The sequence below is a fragment of the Rhamphochromis sp. 'chilingali' genome (genome assembly GCF_963969265.1).
Source record: "Rhamphochromis sp. 'chilingali' genome assembly, chromosome: 7".
Taxonomy (NCBI): Eukaryota; Metazoa; Chordata; class Actinopteri; order Cichliformes; family Cichlidae; genus Rhamphochromis; species Rhamphochromis sp. 'chilingali'.
Window position 1 is genome coordinate 39026411 of NC_137934.1, and position 16672 is coordinate 39043082.

The window sequence follows — 16672 nt, forward strand, 5'->3', positions numbered from 1 at the left end:
TGGACTGCCACCAAATTTTACTGTGGGTAGCAAGTGTTTCTCTTGGAATGCTGTGTTATGTTTCCACAATGCACACCGCCTCTTCTTATGTCCAAATAACTCAATTTTAGTTTCATCAGTCCACACAGCACCTTATTCCAAAATGAAAGTGGCTAGTCCAAATGTGCTCTAGCATACTTCAAACGACTGTGTTTGTGGCATGTGCGCAGTAAAGGCTTCTTCTGCATTACTCTCCCACACAGCATCTCCTTGTGCAAATTGCGCTGAATAGTTGAACTTTTTTTTCAGGTCATTTGAGAGTTGTTTTGAGACTCCCATGTTGCCACTCTTCAGAGAAGATTCAAAGAGGAGGAAAACTTGCAATTGGTTACCTTAAATACTCTTTGACTGATCATGATTGGATTCACCTGTGTATGTAGGTCAAGGGTCAATGAGTTTACTAAACAAATGTTGTGTTCCAATAATTAGTGCTAAAAGCATTCAAATCAATAAAATGGAAGGGGTGCCCAAATTTTTGCACCTGCCTAATTTTGTTTAAGTAACAATTGCACACTTTCTGTAAATCCTATAAACTTCATTTCACTTCTCAAATATCATTGTGTTTGTCTGCTATATGATATATTTAACTGAAATTGCTGATCCAAACAACCAATGATTTCTGAAGAAAAATCATGGAAATTATCAGGGGTGCCCAAACTTTTGCATACTACTGTATGATAGGGCCCTTATAGGTCAATCTCTACTATTGAAACAGGCAGGACAGCTGAGAAAGACAGCAACCGCAGTTGCTGGGGACAATGTGATGGGACTAGTACACCAGAAAACTGTCTCTGCCCCAGTTTGGGATTATGTTCCAATGATAAAGATGAACTAGACCACTGTTGAACTCTTCAAGCTCCAAAAGCAGTTTATTAACCACATGGTTTTATTAAACTGCAAGTCTGCCATCATTCCTGCTCTTACTACTGAAAGTGGTATTATAGTTCACTGCTGGGTGTACGGCAAAATAGTCTTTAATATTGTAAAGAACCTAGGATCAGTCAAAAGACAGCAGAACACTGACTCCTTCATGCAAACCCATTCAAAAGTGGCCACTTGCCTGTTCATGCAATATTACTATTTGAGCTCTAACTGGCCCAATATCTGAAGAAGATTCGTAAATTCAGAGCTTGAATTTTACTATTTGGATCACCAGCCCAAGTACATCAACTCATCCTGCCAGCATCTTGGAGACATTTAAGATATGAAGTCTTTTCACTGCCAGCTTTGACAGTTACTGAGCATGGTTGAGGGTAAACAAGCCTGCTTGACCTGCTGGCCAGCAAAAAAAGGAAAAAAGAACTGTTGAGAGTGAAAAGCAAGCCATCCGTCACTGAAGCATTACCAGACTGCATTACATTCAAACAAAACTCTCCCTGATGATTAGATTACCTGCCAAGCACAGATGGCAACTAATGACAGGCTGTGTTCAATAGCTAACCTAACAAAATATACCACTACCCTGAGGTATGAAATGTTAAATTGTTATATAGCACTCCTTAAACGTGACTTTCTACAATGCTAAATAATGGTAAGCTGGTCACCTTGGCCTTGAATAGATTTGCAACTTAAAGATCTAGGTAAATGGACAAACTTTCTACAAATATGCTGCATTCAGGCTAGCTAATTAGTTAACACTTTAATACTTCTTCAGTTAGACAAGTATGTCACAAATTATCCTCTATTATTAACAAAAATAATAATAATTAGTTCATCTTGATATATTACAAAAATACATAGGCGGATGAAGTATTCAGATTCTTTAAGTAAAAGGACAAATTTAATAGTTCTGTGCTTGTAAATGTAAGCATTAACCAAAAAAACAGCTTACAAAGAGCAACAATTACTCAATGCAGACTATATATATCTTTTTAATAATTTTAAGTGTTTTTAATTGCTTTCTGCATTAGCTGACTGTTCAGTTCAAAAACTGACATTCGACTACAACTTTTGAACATGACAGCTGGAACCAGCAAATGTTTGGAACCAGCTGTTTGACTAGTCAAATAATTGTTTTGGCTCTGGATACAATAGCTCCTAAAAACTAATCAATGCACAACTTATGTGACACAATAAACACTGACCAACAGGGCAACACCAGTGTTTGCCTCACATATTAGGACATCTCTAGTTAATAAAACAACAACAAGTCTTAATATGTTCTGTGTAAAGAAAACTCGTCCATTAGAAAAGCTGTCAGATAAATGTAGTGAAGTGAAACGTGCCATTTCCCTCTGAATTGTTGTGGAATATTAACAGAAAGGAAACACTGGAACACCTCACATCTCTACTGAGGTACAGTATTTACGGTAATATAGGGAGTTACAACCAGCCCAGTAATAACTTACCATGTCTAATGATATTAGGTGACAGAAAGCATTGTGACCCGGGTGGTCGGCTCCTACACAAACACCATTACTGACAACTGTTACCTCTGTGTTAGCTAACTGGTTGTATGCACAGAGTGCAGTTTTTAAATCTCCATTTTTAGCTGTTCACACTTTATTAATATTAATATTATTATTATAACAACCGACAGTACACAACAGCTTCATACCCACCTATACTACATATACATCACAGCAGCTAGCGTGAGTCCTGTCAGTTTAGCTACAAAGCTAACGTCGTACAAGATTAATCAGTAACCTTACTTCTTCCCACATGAACTGAAACGGAGACTACAGGCTTGTTTACTCGCTGTACGATCACTTCCAGGGAAAACACAACCTGGCTTGTTACCAATGACACGAACATCTGCCCAGCGTTAAAGGCTATGCAGCAGCGAGAGGGGGCTAGCGCTAGCACCTTTAGCATCGTTAGCTGGCTGTCACCCCCCCACCGGTGGTTTTGCAGGGGGCATCGGGTTTTCCAAAAAAAGAAAGAAAGGGGAAAACACAGAGCCACCGGCACGTAGGGCGAGGTGACGCCTTTACTTTGCGTTCATGTGTTCGTCCGAAGGCGTGAACCCAAGTGACCATACCTCAGGATGGAGAATAGGGACGCAGCCAGCTTCTTTCTCATATTCCTCCATAGCGTCGGCCATCTTGGTGGTGATGCTCGCTGAGCATTGTGGGAAACAGGAGGCAGTGCAGGGGGGAACAGTCGAGGAGGAGGGGAGGAAGAGAAGAGAGGATCTGTCAGAAACACTGGTGATGTACAGGTCACAGCACATAATAGAAAGGATGTCTAAAGTTGTACAGCAAAAATATATTTACTGTGATTTATTATGTTTCCTATAAAATTATTCGGGGGTTTTTGTGTTAGTACCCCGTTCTGGGGGTGGGAAGTGTAAGGATGATGGTTTGTTTTCCATCCATCCATCCTCTCATCTTTTTCAGGGTTGCTGGAAAAACCAGCAGCAGTACCTGCAGCAGAGTAGCACGTGATTGACTGCCACATTGATTTTGTATGTTTTAGTTACTATTTTTTCTGAGATAGGTTTACAATGTAAAATATATATTTGTATAGTAGGATAAAAATTTATTAAATTGGATTTTTTTTTTGTGGGCTACTAAAATTATACAAGCAGCCAGTAAAATGTCTAATGTACTGGTCTGGTGGCCCAACAGGGGGAAGGATGTTAAACAGTGGTGACACTGCAGTCCTTTTACTTTTATGTGGTTTCTTTTTACATAACAGTAACATTTGAACTTACTGTTAACTGTTGTCATCTGTACCCATCAACTGGCACAGGTCTTTGTGATCCCCAGGTTTCTGTAATGCTTGCAAATGACGGAGACATTTCCGTAGCATGTGGGACATCTGGTTGCCCTTCATTCTGATCAGCAGTGGAGCAGTGCATGGAGGAACATGATGAGCACTCCCAGAGTGACCTCTACAAAATGACCTCCAGCAAGTCACTGGTGTGAATGTCTCTGAACAAACCATCAGGAACAGACTTCGTGAGGGTGGCCTGAGGCCCAGTGACCTTTAGTGGGCTGTGTGCTCACCAGGCAGTCAGACTGGTGTTTGCTATAGGATACTGGCAGTCCAACGCTGGCGCCCAGTGCGCTCTGTTTTCAAAGTGTCACTTTCATTTTTTTGAGCAGTGTATATTGAAGTGAAAGTTAGCTTTTCAAATTTGAAAACAGGTTTTAGGATATACAGTCTTTATTTTTGGCATTTGTAATTACACACTAGTGTAAATAAGCCATCCTCCGGAAAGGTGAGTTCAAATACAAGGAACTCCCTGGGGGTTTCCTTCTAGGGCAAAATCTGATTTTGCAGACTCAGCTAATTAAATAGAAAACTCTTTCTAGTTCCACTTATTTGATTTGCAGTTTGATTAATTCAGTTTTTGCCATTACAATATTACCAACAATGTAACATCTTATTAGTTTTGAATCAGATCTAAAATCTGAGCAACTGTATGAGTTAAGTATATATATCCACCCAGCTGGTATACTCACAGTATCTCATGAGCATTGTAGTTTTCAGCATTTTTATAACATAACAGTCGTATAAAGAGAGAGAGATAGTTATTTATTAATTTCATTTTTTAATGAATCCTTTGCTTATCCTGGTAAAAATGTCACCGAGATTAAAAATCTAATTTCCAAGAGAGATCTGGCATCATGCCAGCAAAGGTGATTTATTAAGAATACATAATTCTTAATAAATCGAGATAAAAAAATTTCCGGGTTGTAAATGGTCCAGTACTATTTGGTTTAGGGGAAAATCCATGATGACAAAACTGATTGATGGTCGAATTTTTATGTGAAACCATCGATGACACTACCGTTATACCGCTTTGCGCCTGTAGATGTTACCTGTCACGTGCACCTTTACCGAACCCAAAACTCCAACCACCACTAGATGTCACCGCACACCCAGGCATGGATACTTGCGGCTCCTCAATTGCAGCAGCTGCAATAATCATTGTAGTTATTACTGGGGGCAGAAAAATGATCAGCTACATTAAAAATAAGGTCGACCAAAAACACACAGGGGTGCTCATGGTAGTTGTGACTCACGAAAACCCGGCAGAGGTAAAGTTTGAATTGATCACAATTAATTAATGTGCACGTCTCCTTAACAAATTTAATCTCAGCAAAAAAGCATGACTATATAATAATAACCTGATGAGTTATATATACGAATTCCAATAAGTAGTGTTACCAGAGGCACCTGTAACTGTCAGCTGTTTGAAAGTGCACCAAAGCGATTACACGTTTGACACGTTTGCAAGGGGAAATCAGACGTTACCCGAGCAGAGGGGAATTTTCGAGCTGACGGGTCAAGTTATCCAGTAACAACCCGTACACGGGATATTAGCTGTTGGCTCTTCAAAATAAAGTCCCAAAGAGAGCCAGGGCAAACGTAAAACGATCAACTCTTGATGAAAATAAACTATAACTGTTTTATAAAAAAAATTATATTTTATTCACATATAAAACATTATAGGAGAAGGTGATTTAGAAAGAAAAACTGGACAAATACGATAAAGACAAGACATAAACTTTTATTTGCCATGTGAAAGTTAAAAAATTGAAGCAAAGCCCACACTGAAGTAGATTTCATGAATTAAATCAAACAGATAGGAGACCCCAAACTGTCTTATTTGGATAATTTTGACTGAAATACGTAATACATAAATACATAACGCGGACGTCTTAAAAATTTTAAATACCTTTTAGTTTGAAATCAGCGTCCGGAAGTCGTGCATTTTCCGGTTACATTACTTCATTTACCACAAAAACAGTCCTGATAGAATCGTGCAGGCACGCTGGTGGCTAACAAATAGACCGCGGACTGCTGGTAAATAAATATTAGAAAGTGTGTTAGCATTGTCAAAGTTGATTTTAAACATTTCAGACATTAAAACTGGACCTACGTGAAGCCAGCGGGCTGAGGAAACCGCGAGTCATCACTCGCTGACGCTGCCCAAAGACGAGTACCACCCGTAAACATTAACACATCTAAAGCTAACTGTTAGCAGACCGACACACGCCCCGGAGGACTGCTTTTAAATATTTACAGACAGCCTTTTCCTTTCGTGGCACAGCATAACAGGAGACCTCCGGTGGAGCCAAGGTAAGCTCAAACAAGCAAAGAAAAACACCGAAATGAAAGCTAACCCCACTGCCTGCTGTTGATTACAGGCGGCTAGCATAATTGCTAATTGTGTTTGTGGTTGACTGACAGCCGTGACTACAGACGGTTTGTGCGTATTATTGTGTAATAAATCAGGATTAGAGGTAGGGACCGTAGCAGCTCCCGCATCTTCATGCGCTGCACTTGTGCCCCCGGCATCTGTCCCAAATAAAACTCCACATTTAGCCTGTTGGTGTTAGTTAATTCAACGCGAATGCACCCCAGGGCAACGCGCTGAGTGATGAGGCTGGCTAAATTTGGATTTCCTGCCGCCCGCTGTATCCGGGTGATGTATGGGAGAAGCTGTGGATTATAAACCACACCAGCCTTTGCCACTTCAGCGGGTCTAGTGCTGATAATGTTGTTGCTTTTCTAACCCCCACCCCACCCCACCCATGCTGCCTTTCAGTCATATCTCGCTGCAGTGTTGGATGTCTGCAGCTCTGTTTCCACTTTCACTTGACAGGAGACAAGCACTGAAACAGGAGAATCACAGGGTAGCAGCAGCTCTTGCTAACTGTGTCAGACAAGCAATGCATCCGGTGGATCCTGGCGTGGTGTCTGATATCTGATATTACCATGTCATGGTGTCCACCTGCGATTTAACAGTGTTTTCTATGCCATACTCCTTTTTTTCTTGCTACTCAAAATATGCAGTGAGATGGTGAAATTATGTTGGGAACTAAATCTTGGGACCAGACTTGGCATCTGGCACTCATAAATTTATATTTGCAATATTTCCATATTTCCGTCCTGTGCCAGTGTGCATGTAAATAAGGGCAATCCCACACTTTCCATGGCAAACCTTTATTGAGGTGTGCAGTCCAAGGTCACGGGAGTAACCAGCTCATTTGCCAGTCAAAAGGAGTTTCCACTCAGACCTTTTTTGAAGCACTGCTTGTTCCCTGCACACATATGGCTTTCAGTTTGAATGCTAGTTCTACTTTGAGAGCGCAGGCATGATATTAATGCTGACATGCAGAGGAAAAAATAGAGAACTCATTTCACTTTTGTTTGTTTGTACGGTGATATAAGCGTCAGCAGTGCCTGGAAAAAAGGAAGCCGAGATGATTTCCCACAGGTGTATTTCCGTGCGTGAAAAAATAAGTGGTTGTTTCTTCCTCAATAAGTCAGACATGTCAAAAATGAAGCCTAGAAGCCAGAATCGGCCAGGCAAGGATTCCAGCCCAGTGGACAGCCTTAGAAATTGTGAACAAGTACATAGATTTGTAACCATATATTTTTTAGAAGTTTTACAGCTTTTCCTATTGATAAAGACCATCTCGCCCCAACACACACACACACACACACACACACACACACACACACACACACACACACACACACACACACACACACACACACCACTCCATTACCATTCACACTACACCAAAGTAATTAAGTAATAGATAAACATGACAAAAAGTTCCTGTTTTTCCATTATGATATAGATTATTTTTTTACAGGACATTATTGATATTATTGGACAGTTTGGGCATTGAACTACCAAAAGTGACTGTAATTTTACACATTTATCACATAGGTTCAGTGGTCTGGTGAACTTAAGAGCCAAGTGTAGGGCTGTATGTACCACGGTGTAAAATGACTTTGACATCCCTGCAATAAGTCGACCTCACAGTTTGTTTTTTAACTTAAAAAGTGTATCTGTCAGTTATCGCAGCCTTCATTTATTTTTGATTTGACTAATTTATTACATTTCAGTGTATATTTGTGGTCTCAAGTCAGAGCATGTAGTTTTTTGTCTGGTGTGATTCTGACCCATGTTGTTCTGGGGTGGAGACCAGGAAGCAGGTTCAGCAAACTCTGTGAGTCTAATAATAAATGCCGGGTTGATTTTTCTTGTTCTGGGAAGACTGATCAGAGTTATTTCAATCAGCTCTTGAGTTTGCTCACCTTGAGTTAAGTGTGTACGTAAAGTAGCGAAAGCAAGCGATCTTCAGTGGAATCTGCTACCACGACTCACCATGGCAACGGGCAGATAAAGAACAGAATCTCCTTTTTTTTTTTTTTTTTTAATCCAGCGGAGCGAGTAAATGAACACATGCCCGACCATGATACTTATCTCAAAAATTTGGGGGGGGGAGTTATTTTATTAGCTTTGTCCACACTGTCATCATCTGTGAGAGTATAAAAATTTGTTATAAAGCATCTAATTTGGGGTCATTATTTACTCAACCTGAATTTTCATTAGATTAAGCTTGAATCTTGATTTGACAGTTAATTTTCAAAGCTCCAGATCTGCCCCCAAGCAAGTTTTTTTATTAAATAAAAAGTGTTTTTTTTCCCAGTAATTTAACTTTGTAAAAAAAAAAAAAAATTTCGCTGGATAAAAATGAGTAATGACATTTACAGAAAAAACTTTGCTTTAATGTTCCTGACTTTAACCATGTGTAATTGCTAATATTAGACTTCACTGACTAATATTAGTCAATATGGCTGTTTTAAAGCCACAGTAGAGATGTTTTACTGAGTTACTGTTAATACTAAGAGTTGAGCAATTGTAACTGTTTAACATCTAACTTAAAAAAAAATAGAGGGCAGCTTTCCAAATCTAATGAAGGTAAAGTTTCATCCATAAAGGGAAAAAGTGTTATAGCTAAGCTTACATAAATTGAAATATTTCAGTGTAGTTTGGAAGGGTTAGGCATTAAATGGTGTTTTAAAAATGGGGAACATAACCTGTTCCTGACAGTTTTAGTTTTGATTCTCTCACTGCAGACTCGGTGCTGTTTAAGGGTTTGGAAGTAAAGATAAAATCTAAACTCACAATTTTAACATAAGCTTAGTTTAGGGTAGATGTTCTGTAGAGAATATACTGGTCAGTAGTGATTTCACGTCTGTTAATCTCTAATCTGGAACCTAAACATCTACGGCATAAGTTACCATGGCGATGTAATTTTAAATTTAATAGCTTTTTTTTTTTTTTTTTGGATACATGCGGGCTGTAGTTAAACATTCACCTTGTGTTACTGAAGCTGGTTAATTATTTTGAGCTCTGCAATGAGAGAGGCTTTTTTGCATATTATTTACCAAGGTGGTTATCTGGTTGTATGTTTATGCTCCACACTAGGGCTGCCACAAACGATTATTTTGATAGTCATTAGTCACCCATTATTTTTGCGATTAGTCGACTAATCAGATCATCATCCATTGGACGTACAGCTTATTGCACCAGCAGCATCTGCTCTTATATAACTATCATTAGCTTACAGCTTTAAGTGTTTAAGGTCTGTGCTAACTAAAAATAAAGACAAGATGATAGTTTATTAATTTTTAATGAAATTTGCAGATTGTTTCGGTGAAGTTTAATAAACTCCTTGCTTTCAAAAATATAACAGGACACCAGAGTATATTCTCCAGCGTCTCACACTTCTGATAATCAGCTGTCTGCTTGAAGTTTATTTAGCTGTGCAAAAACTATAACTTTAATCTCAGCCAAACCGATTTACTCAGGAACAAATAAAATACTAAAGAAAGCCAAACAATAACATTTTTAAGTTATCTAAGTGACTTATATATATGTTTAACCTGACTAGCAAAAGACGGCGGTGGGTTTGAAAACGATTTGCCGGGAGTCCGGTGTTCTCACGGCTCTAGTTAGCCTAGCCCCCGCCTAGCTAACGAGCTAGTGGGTAACAGACGTCTCCGAAAACGTCGGAGCGCTTTTGAAAATATGTGGTGTCTTGATAAACTGAGCAGATATTTGAGGTTTACACAGCTACATTCCTGCCTGAAAATATGTTAAACGTTTATTTTGTGACCCAGAAAGAATAATAAGAGTAAAGTTAAAACTAACTAGCTGCCGCCATTGTTGACAGCTGCGCTATGAATTCTGGGACACAGCTTCTTCTTCTTCGGGGTTTAACGGCAGCTGGCATCCTTGTACATGTAGTGCTGCCATCTTCTGTTTCAGTCCGTTATTACACTCTTAAATCCTACTACGCATTCCTGCATCCTTTGTGGTCTTACAAAGCTTCAAACGATGCGTCGACTATTAAATTAGTCGTCGACGATTTTAATAGTCGACATAATCGTGACTAGTCGACTAATCGTGGCAGCCCTACTCCACACAATTCAAATACATAGGTAAATTAGCTATGCTTAAAAATTCTAAGCAAATCAGCCTTTATTTGTGGGACAGGGCGCCTGTACAGCTGTTCTCTGTGGAGCTGTGAAGTGTAGGCTCATAATTTTGTCACCTATTGTTATTTCATTTCTACAGTCTCCATAGGAAACGGAGGAAACTGTCAGTGGTTCTGCTGTATATTTGACTTGATGCTGACATTGTCATTGTCACCCACAGAATAGTAGTACCAATAGCCAGCTGCCAACTCTATGGATGCACTAAAATTATTATTTTTTTCAGACGTTTCATCTGCTACAAACATTCTGTAGTTGTTATTAGTGTTTGCTGTTGAAGCACTTCTCTGAAAAGCATATTGCTTTCCAGTTAAATAATGACACTCATAGCATGTTTGCTTCCCACCCGTCATATCTCCTAAATTATACTGCTGTGCAGTGCTAACATTTTCTAGACAAATGCCCTGTGACAGACTGGTGACCTGTCCAGGGTGTACCCTGCCTCTCATGCTATGATAGCAGGGATAGACATCAAGCCCCTGACCCTGAAGCGGATAAGGAAGGAAATCAGTGAACACATGAATGAGTGAAATGTACAGCTTGAAACTTTGAAATTGAAATAGTTAAAAATTGCTGCTATGTGTGTTTGTAACGTAGACCGAGAACAGGTGGTGCTTATCTCAGCTGATACCGGATATAAGCCTAGAGCCTGGGGAAATAAAGTATGCTTTTATAGGCTCTAATCATATTTACTGTCTTTAAAGGGAATCACAGCAACAACATCACCGACAGCCTCCCCTGCTCACAGGCACAGACTCACCTGAAAACAAGTAGGGATGCACTCATCTGACTTTCAGTCCTGATACAGATACCTTGGCTTTGGGTGTTGGCCGGTACCAAAGACTCATTGGATACTAGTATTGAATTAATAAACGTGGTTCCACACTGTGCGGAAGAGACTGTGCAGTTTTTCTAGCTCAGAAAGCTCCTTTGGGAATGAATACACAAGTAACCACAATATGTATATGAAATCTAGATTTCCTTATTTCTGACCATTTGATAGACAAAAGTGTCTGTTATGTGTGAGCAAAGAAACCCAAATAAACAAAAGTCAAAATAATTCAGCTAATAGTGATATTACTTTGTCCCAGGCTTACTTTTCTTTAGATTTCATTTCAGTGCTTTGTTTCTCCTCTCTTCCTGTGCTCGTTGTTTCACCGTGTGAGCATGCAGAGTGCGGCAGACAGAAGATGCAAATCAAAATAACAAAAACATTTAAATGCAATAAGAGTTTTCCAACAGTTTTGCAAACTAGCCAGCAAAATTAAAAAAGTGAGAATGTGGTCATGAAAAGCACCACCCATGGCAATTTTTTCATCATCGGCCTATTTGACTGGTGTTTGTAATTAAATAGCTGTAATGTTACAAACTACTGACCTGATCAGTTTCATAAAAGAATTGAATAAGGTCACTGTGGCTATCAAAGGATGAATGTCTAATATAAATATGTGATTGTTGCATCACTATTTGAACAGTGTTAGGAGCTCTAACTAATGATGCTTTGATTCTCAAGTTATTGAAATGCCAGGATAAGTGCATCAGAGCGGAGTAATCTCCCCAGCTGGGATGTCCGGGCAACTGGATGCGGTTTGGCTGATTCGATGCATTGGCTCTGACAAATACCAGATGTGCTCAGAGTGAGATAGTGGGCCCTCATTTTTTTGTCGTGGATTTATCCATCAGCGGTACAAAAATAAGATTACATTCTGGCATACTTCTCCCTAGGGTGTAGCTCAGCAGCCTTTATTGCCATCTGTAAGAAGGTTATCTGAGGCTCACCAATAAAAAAAAAAAAAAACATGAACAAACAGCTGTTTTAATTCCAGTGAAACCACATAACTGTGTGGACCTTTCATTGTTGCCTGACTGCCATTGGGCTCAGACATCAAACAGAAGTGAACAAACGCACCTTCAATTTGTTTAATTTGTGCTGTCTCTGGTAGGGCTGTTCGATATAACGATATATATCGGATGACGATATAAAAACATCTATCGTTTCATTTTACGCTATCGTTTGTTTCGTGGTGTCGCAAAATAAACTGTTTACAGCAATATTTTTTCATCATTTTGATGGTCACTGTAGTGGCTATATTAATTTCTTAAAGTTCTCTCTTTCTCTTATATTTAATATAACCACACTACGGACGGACAAGGGCCTGTTTTTGTGCGTTGTCGTTAGCAACAACGACGGTAACACCATCGCCTGTCCGCTTGTTTTCCACATAAACCTTTCACAATAAAGCTCAAGATCCTGTTGAGACTTTTCAAAATAAACTGAATCACGTGAAAGAGTATGCAGAGTATTTACGGATGAGAAGCAAAAAAGAGCCGTCAGGTGCTAAAAAATAAACCTTAGACTCAAACGTTAGAACAGGCTTTTCACCGCAGCACGCCGTGTAATAAATACTCACAAAGAAAACGGCGGCCGTTACAACTTATGTCTAAAAATGTATCGTTTCATGCATCGGCTAAAACACTCGACTCAGCTACACGACGTCCAGCTGGAAACACTTGTTACATTTTTGTGATTTATATCGTTATCAGGACGATAGAATTCTTATATCGGGATATGGGATTTTGGTCATATCGCACAGCCCTAGTCTCTGGTGATGAAAGGATTCAGATCTGTGTGGTTTCTTGTATCAGCCTTGCTTCAAGTCCAATGCCAAGCCAGATTTGTCATTTGACCAAAAGAGAGCGGGACTGTGGAGATCTTTTTAAGTGTCCCAGCCAATTAAATTCAGTGTCCACCCTCACTGGGGCTTTGAGCAGAGCTTTGGAAGTAGGGAGACCTCATAAATGTCCACCTGATTGTGTTGCTGGGGAGATCGTGGCTCAAGAGTTGGGAGTTCGCCTTGTAATCGGAAGGTTGCCGGTTCGAGTCCCGGGTTGGACAGTCTCAGTTGTTGTGTCCTTGGGCAAGACACTTCACCCGTTGCCTACTGGTGGGGGTCAGAGTGCCCGGTGGCGCCAGTGTCCGGCAGCCTCGCCTCTGTCAGTGGCTGTGGCTATAATGTCGCTTGTGTGAATGTGTGTGAATGGGTGGATGACTGGTTGTGTAAAGCGCTTTGGGGTCCTTAGGGACTAGTTAAGCGCTATACAAATACAGGCCATTTACCATAAAGATTTGCTTCTTGTTTTGTTAGACACGTGATGGGTGAAGCCTTGTGCATAGTTTAAATTGAGTTAGTTTTTTCTTGCAAAACATGAGAAACATCATTAAAAAGGGTACAGTTGGAACTTCCACGTAGGGGTGGGTGATATAAACGATATACGATAGAAATGATATAAATTTGGCCAACGATAGAGATTTTGACTGTATCGCTCTTTCGCGATAGCGCATGTTGATGATGTCATCAAGCTGCGCCTGTTTTGGTTGAAAGCATCGCAGCGGCTAAAACAATTATCATCTGCAAATTATGGCGGGCGACAGTCATAGCAAGGAGATGAAGCACTGTTGAAATATGGGGAAAGCCGAAAACTGCATTTCCTCCACTTCCATAACGTTGATTCATTAATGTTGAATTCTCTCGCAGCTACTCTGTTCCCATGTTGTTGCAGTATATTAATAACTAACCTCGTATTGTGGATGAATGATCTCAGTTGTTCTCCTGACTGACGTTTGGCCCGTGTACAGCATCCTGCTATGCGACTGCATTTGTCCCTGACCACCAGAATCCCTCACGTTAACTTTTATCGAGTGGAAAAAAAGTTGGCGTTCATCCTCCAGCTTCACTGTGCTAATGTTATGCTAACATCGCTGTGTCGCTAGCAATCACGTAGCACATCATTATATACCAGGTAGCCCAACTTCAGTAACCCTGCAAACGCCACTGCTGTTTAGTTTTCTGTCTTCATTTATGTTGGAAGTGGTAGCAGAGCTGTACGTTTGAATTAGTTTCAAAAATCTCTGTCAGAACATGGTATGAAATGTTTAGGTGGAAACTAGCGAGCTAACTTCCTGCTAACTTCTAACTCCGTTAAATTTAATAAATTCTGTTTTCATGGATGCCTGGATGTTAAACTTCATTGTTACACCCGATAAAGCAGCAACGCTGATGATTTTATTAAAGATGAAAGAATTTGGACCGTTTTTAACTCTCAGTATTCGTTTGACTTTGGGACCTGAAGTTGACGGAGTTTTGGACCCAGATTACTCCGCGAAGCTCCTCACTACGGCAGCCGTAATGCTCTGACAATCCATCAAGCTGTGCGGCTTACCAAAGTTGTACTAAAACATTTTTTTAACAGATTTCCGCAGAAATCGGTTCGAGGTCAGTAAGCACAATCAGAATTCATACATAAGTCACACTGTCGATTTTGAGAAAATTAAAGGATTTTTAGTGTGGAAAATATGTTATACAGAAGAAAAGAATATATCATGATATATATCGTTACCGCACATGCTTCAAATTATATCGCGATATGAATTTTTTAAGCCATATCGCCCAGCCCTACTTCCACGTGTTCGACAATAAAGCGTCATTTCAAAATTGTTAGTTAAATTATTATTAAAGTGAGTGAGACTGTGATCACCGTGGAACCTTGATGTCCTTCAGAACTGTCACTACCAGCTTCTTGGCATCTACAAGTTAGTGCTTCAAATCTTCCTCCAAAAAACATGCCCTGTCTGAGCTCATAGGTTGACTCATGAATGGCATAAAGCTCGTCTTAGCACAGGGAGTGGAGCTGTAGGTGTGTGTAACCAGTGACCACACCTGACATTATACAGACAATGTTTTAGCTGTGTTTAAAAAAAAAAGTTCAGGATAAAACAGTTGACAGGAGGCACATGTGATTACCTGTGAATCCTGTTTTTAACATTCAGCTTGAATGACAGCGATCCTCTGGTAAAGCTGTAAGAAGGGATCTGTGTTATATGTCAGTAACGTGTTATATAATTGACCTCTGCTACTGCTATGGGTGTATTGTTCTTATACTCTTTGGGCAAAATGTTTGGAACATTTTTCACGTGTAGTGGCTAACAAAGAGAAAAATGATTTTATCAGATCATGCATCCATTGGGCGTACAGCTTATTGCACCAGCAGCATCTGCTCTTATATAACTATCATTAGCTTACAGCTTTAAGTGTTTAAGGTATGTGCTAACTAAAAATAAAGACAAGATGATAGTTTATTAAATTTAAATGACATTTGCAAATTGTTTCGGTGAAGTTTAATAAACTCCTTGCTATTGTTGGGAAATCAGTTTTACCCCAGTTCTTTTTATTCCTCGAACATCCAGAGATGGCACCGGACTCAGTAGTCATTTTCACAAAATCTTTATTCATCTTCATTTAAGCATGCACTTCTAGAAGGGAAGACGAGGCCGGTGTCCCTCTCTAAATCTTCACCCCTTTGTTAGTTACAGCCAGCTTTATAGAGGTGACCCCATCATAAAACCCCCCACGGTGTGCTGCAAACTATGTCTATGTGCACGAGCACATGAATGCCTACATGTGCTCGTTCCCTCGTGTCTATGTGAGTGCTCGTGTGTGACTGTGTACGCATACCTGTGTGTATGTGTGAGTGCACATGAGTGAGTGTGCGTGTGGATGTGTGTGTTTTGATCGGTGTAGGTAACTCCCTAGAGGTCATAAAACCCCTCTCCCTTCCAGACCAGTTATCCAGTTACAAATGTTGAGACCCCCACCCTAAAATATCCTCTGGGGAATTTCCACTCAGTGGGGGAGAGGCCTCCTACACTCTACTCCTAAGTTCACGACACAGTGAGGCCTTTATTACTTTAAGGGCAGTATCAATGTCTCTACAATAGTTCTACATTCTATGATAACACATTTCTAAACTCTAAAATAAGCTAAACATTCTACACTATCTAAAATATAACAGGACACTGGAGTACATTCTCGAGCATCTCACACTTCTGATAATCTGCTTGATGTTTATTCAGCTGTGTAAAAACTATAACTTTAATCTCAGCCAAACCGATTTACTCAGGAACAAATAAAATACTAAAAAAAAAGCCAAACAATAACATTTTTAAGTTATCTAAGTGACTTATATATGTTTAACCTGAGTAGCGAAAGACGGCGATGGTTTGCCGGGAGTCCGGTGTTCTCACGGCTCTAGTTAGCCTAGCCCCCGGCTCGCTATCGAGCTAGTGGGTAACAGACGTCTCCGAAAACGTCGGAGCGCTTTTGAAAATATGCGGTGTCTTGATAAACGGAGCAGATATTTGAGGTTTACACAGCTACATTCTCGCATGAAAAAATGTTAAATGTTTATTTTGTGACCCAGAAAGAATAATAAGAGTAATATTCAAACTAACTAGCTGCCGCCATTGTTGAAAACTGAGCAGGGCTGCGCTATGAATTCTGGGACACAGCTTCTTCTTCGGGGTTTAATGGCAGCTGGTATC

The 16672-nt window shown here is 39.9% G+C and overlaps 2 protein-coding genes across 5 annotated transcripts in view; one reads left to right on the plus strand and one right to left on the minus strand.

Annotated features, from left to right (window-relative positions):
- The window catches only part of zdhhc17 (zDHHC palmitoyltransferase 17), a 31287-nt gene extending 28188 nt beyond the window's left edge, over positions 1–3099 (minus strand). The window contains exon 1 of the mRNA XM_080887506.1: positions 3020–3099. Coding sequence (XP_080743632.1) covers positions 3020–3082 — 63 coding nt within the window. The 5' untranslated portion in view covers positions 3083–3099. The remainder of the gene's footprint in view (positions 1–3019) is intronic.
- Positions 3100–5717: 2618 nt separating this feature from the next.
- The window catches only part of osbpl8 (oxysterol binding protein-like 8), a 156723-nt gene continuing 145768 nt past the window's right edge, over positions 5718–16672 (plus strand). For all 4 annotated transcript variants that reach the window (XM_080887500.1, XM_080887498.1, XM_080887503.1 and 1 more), the window contains exon 1: positions 5718–6072. The gene's annotated coding sequence lies outside the window, so the exon portion shown is untranslated. The remainder of the gene's footprint in view (positions 6073–16672) is intronic.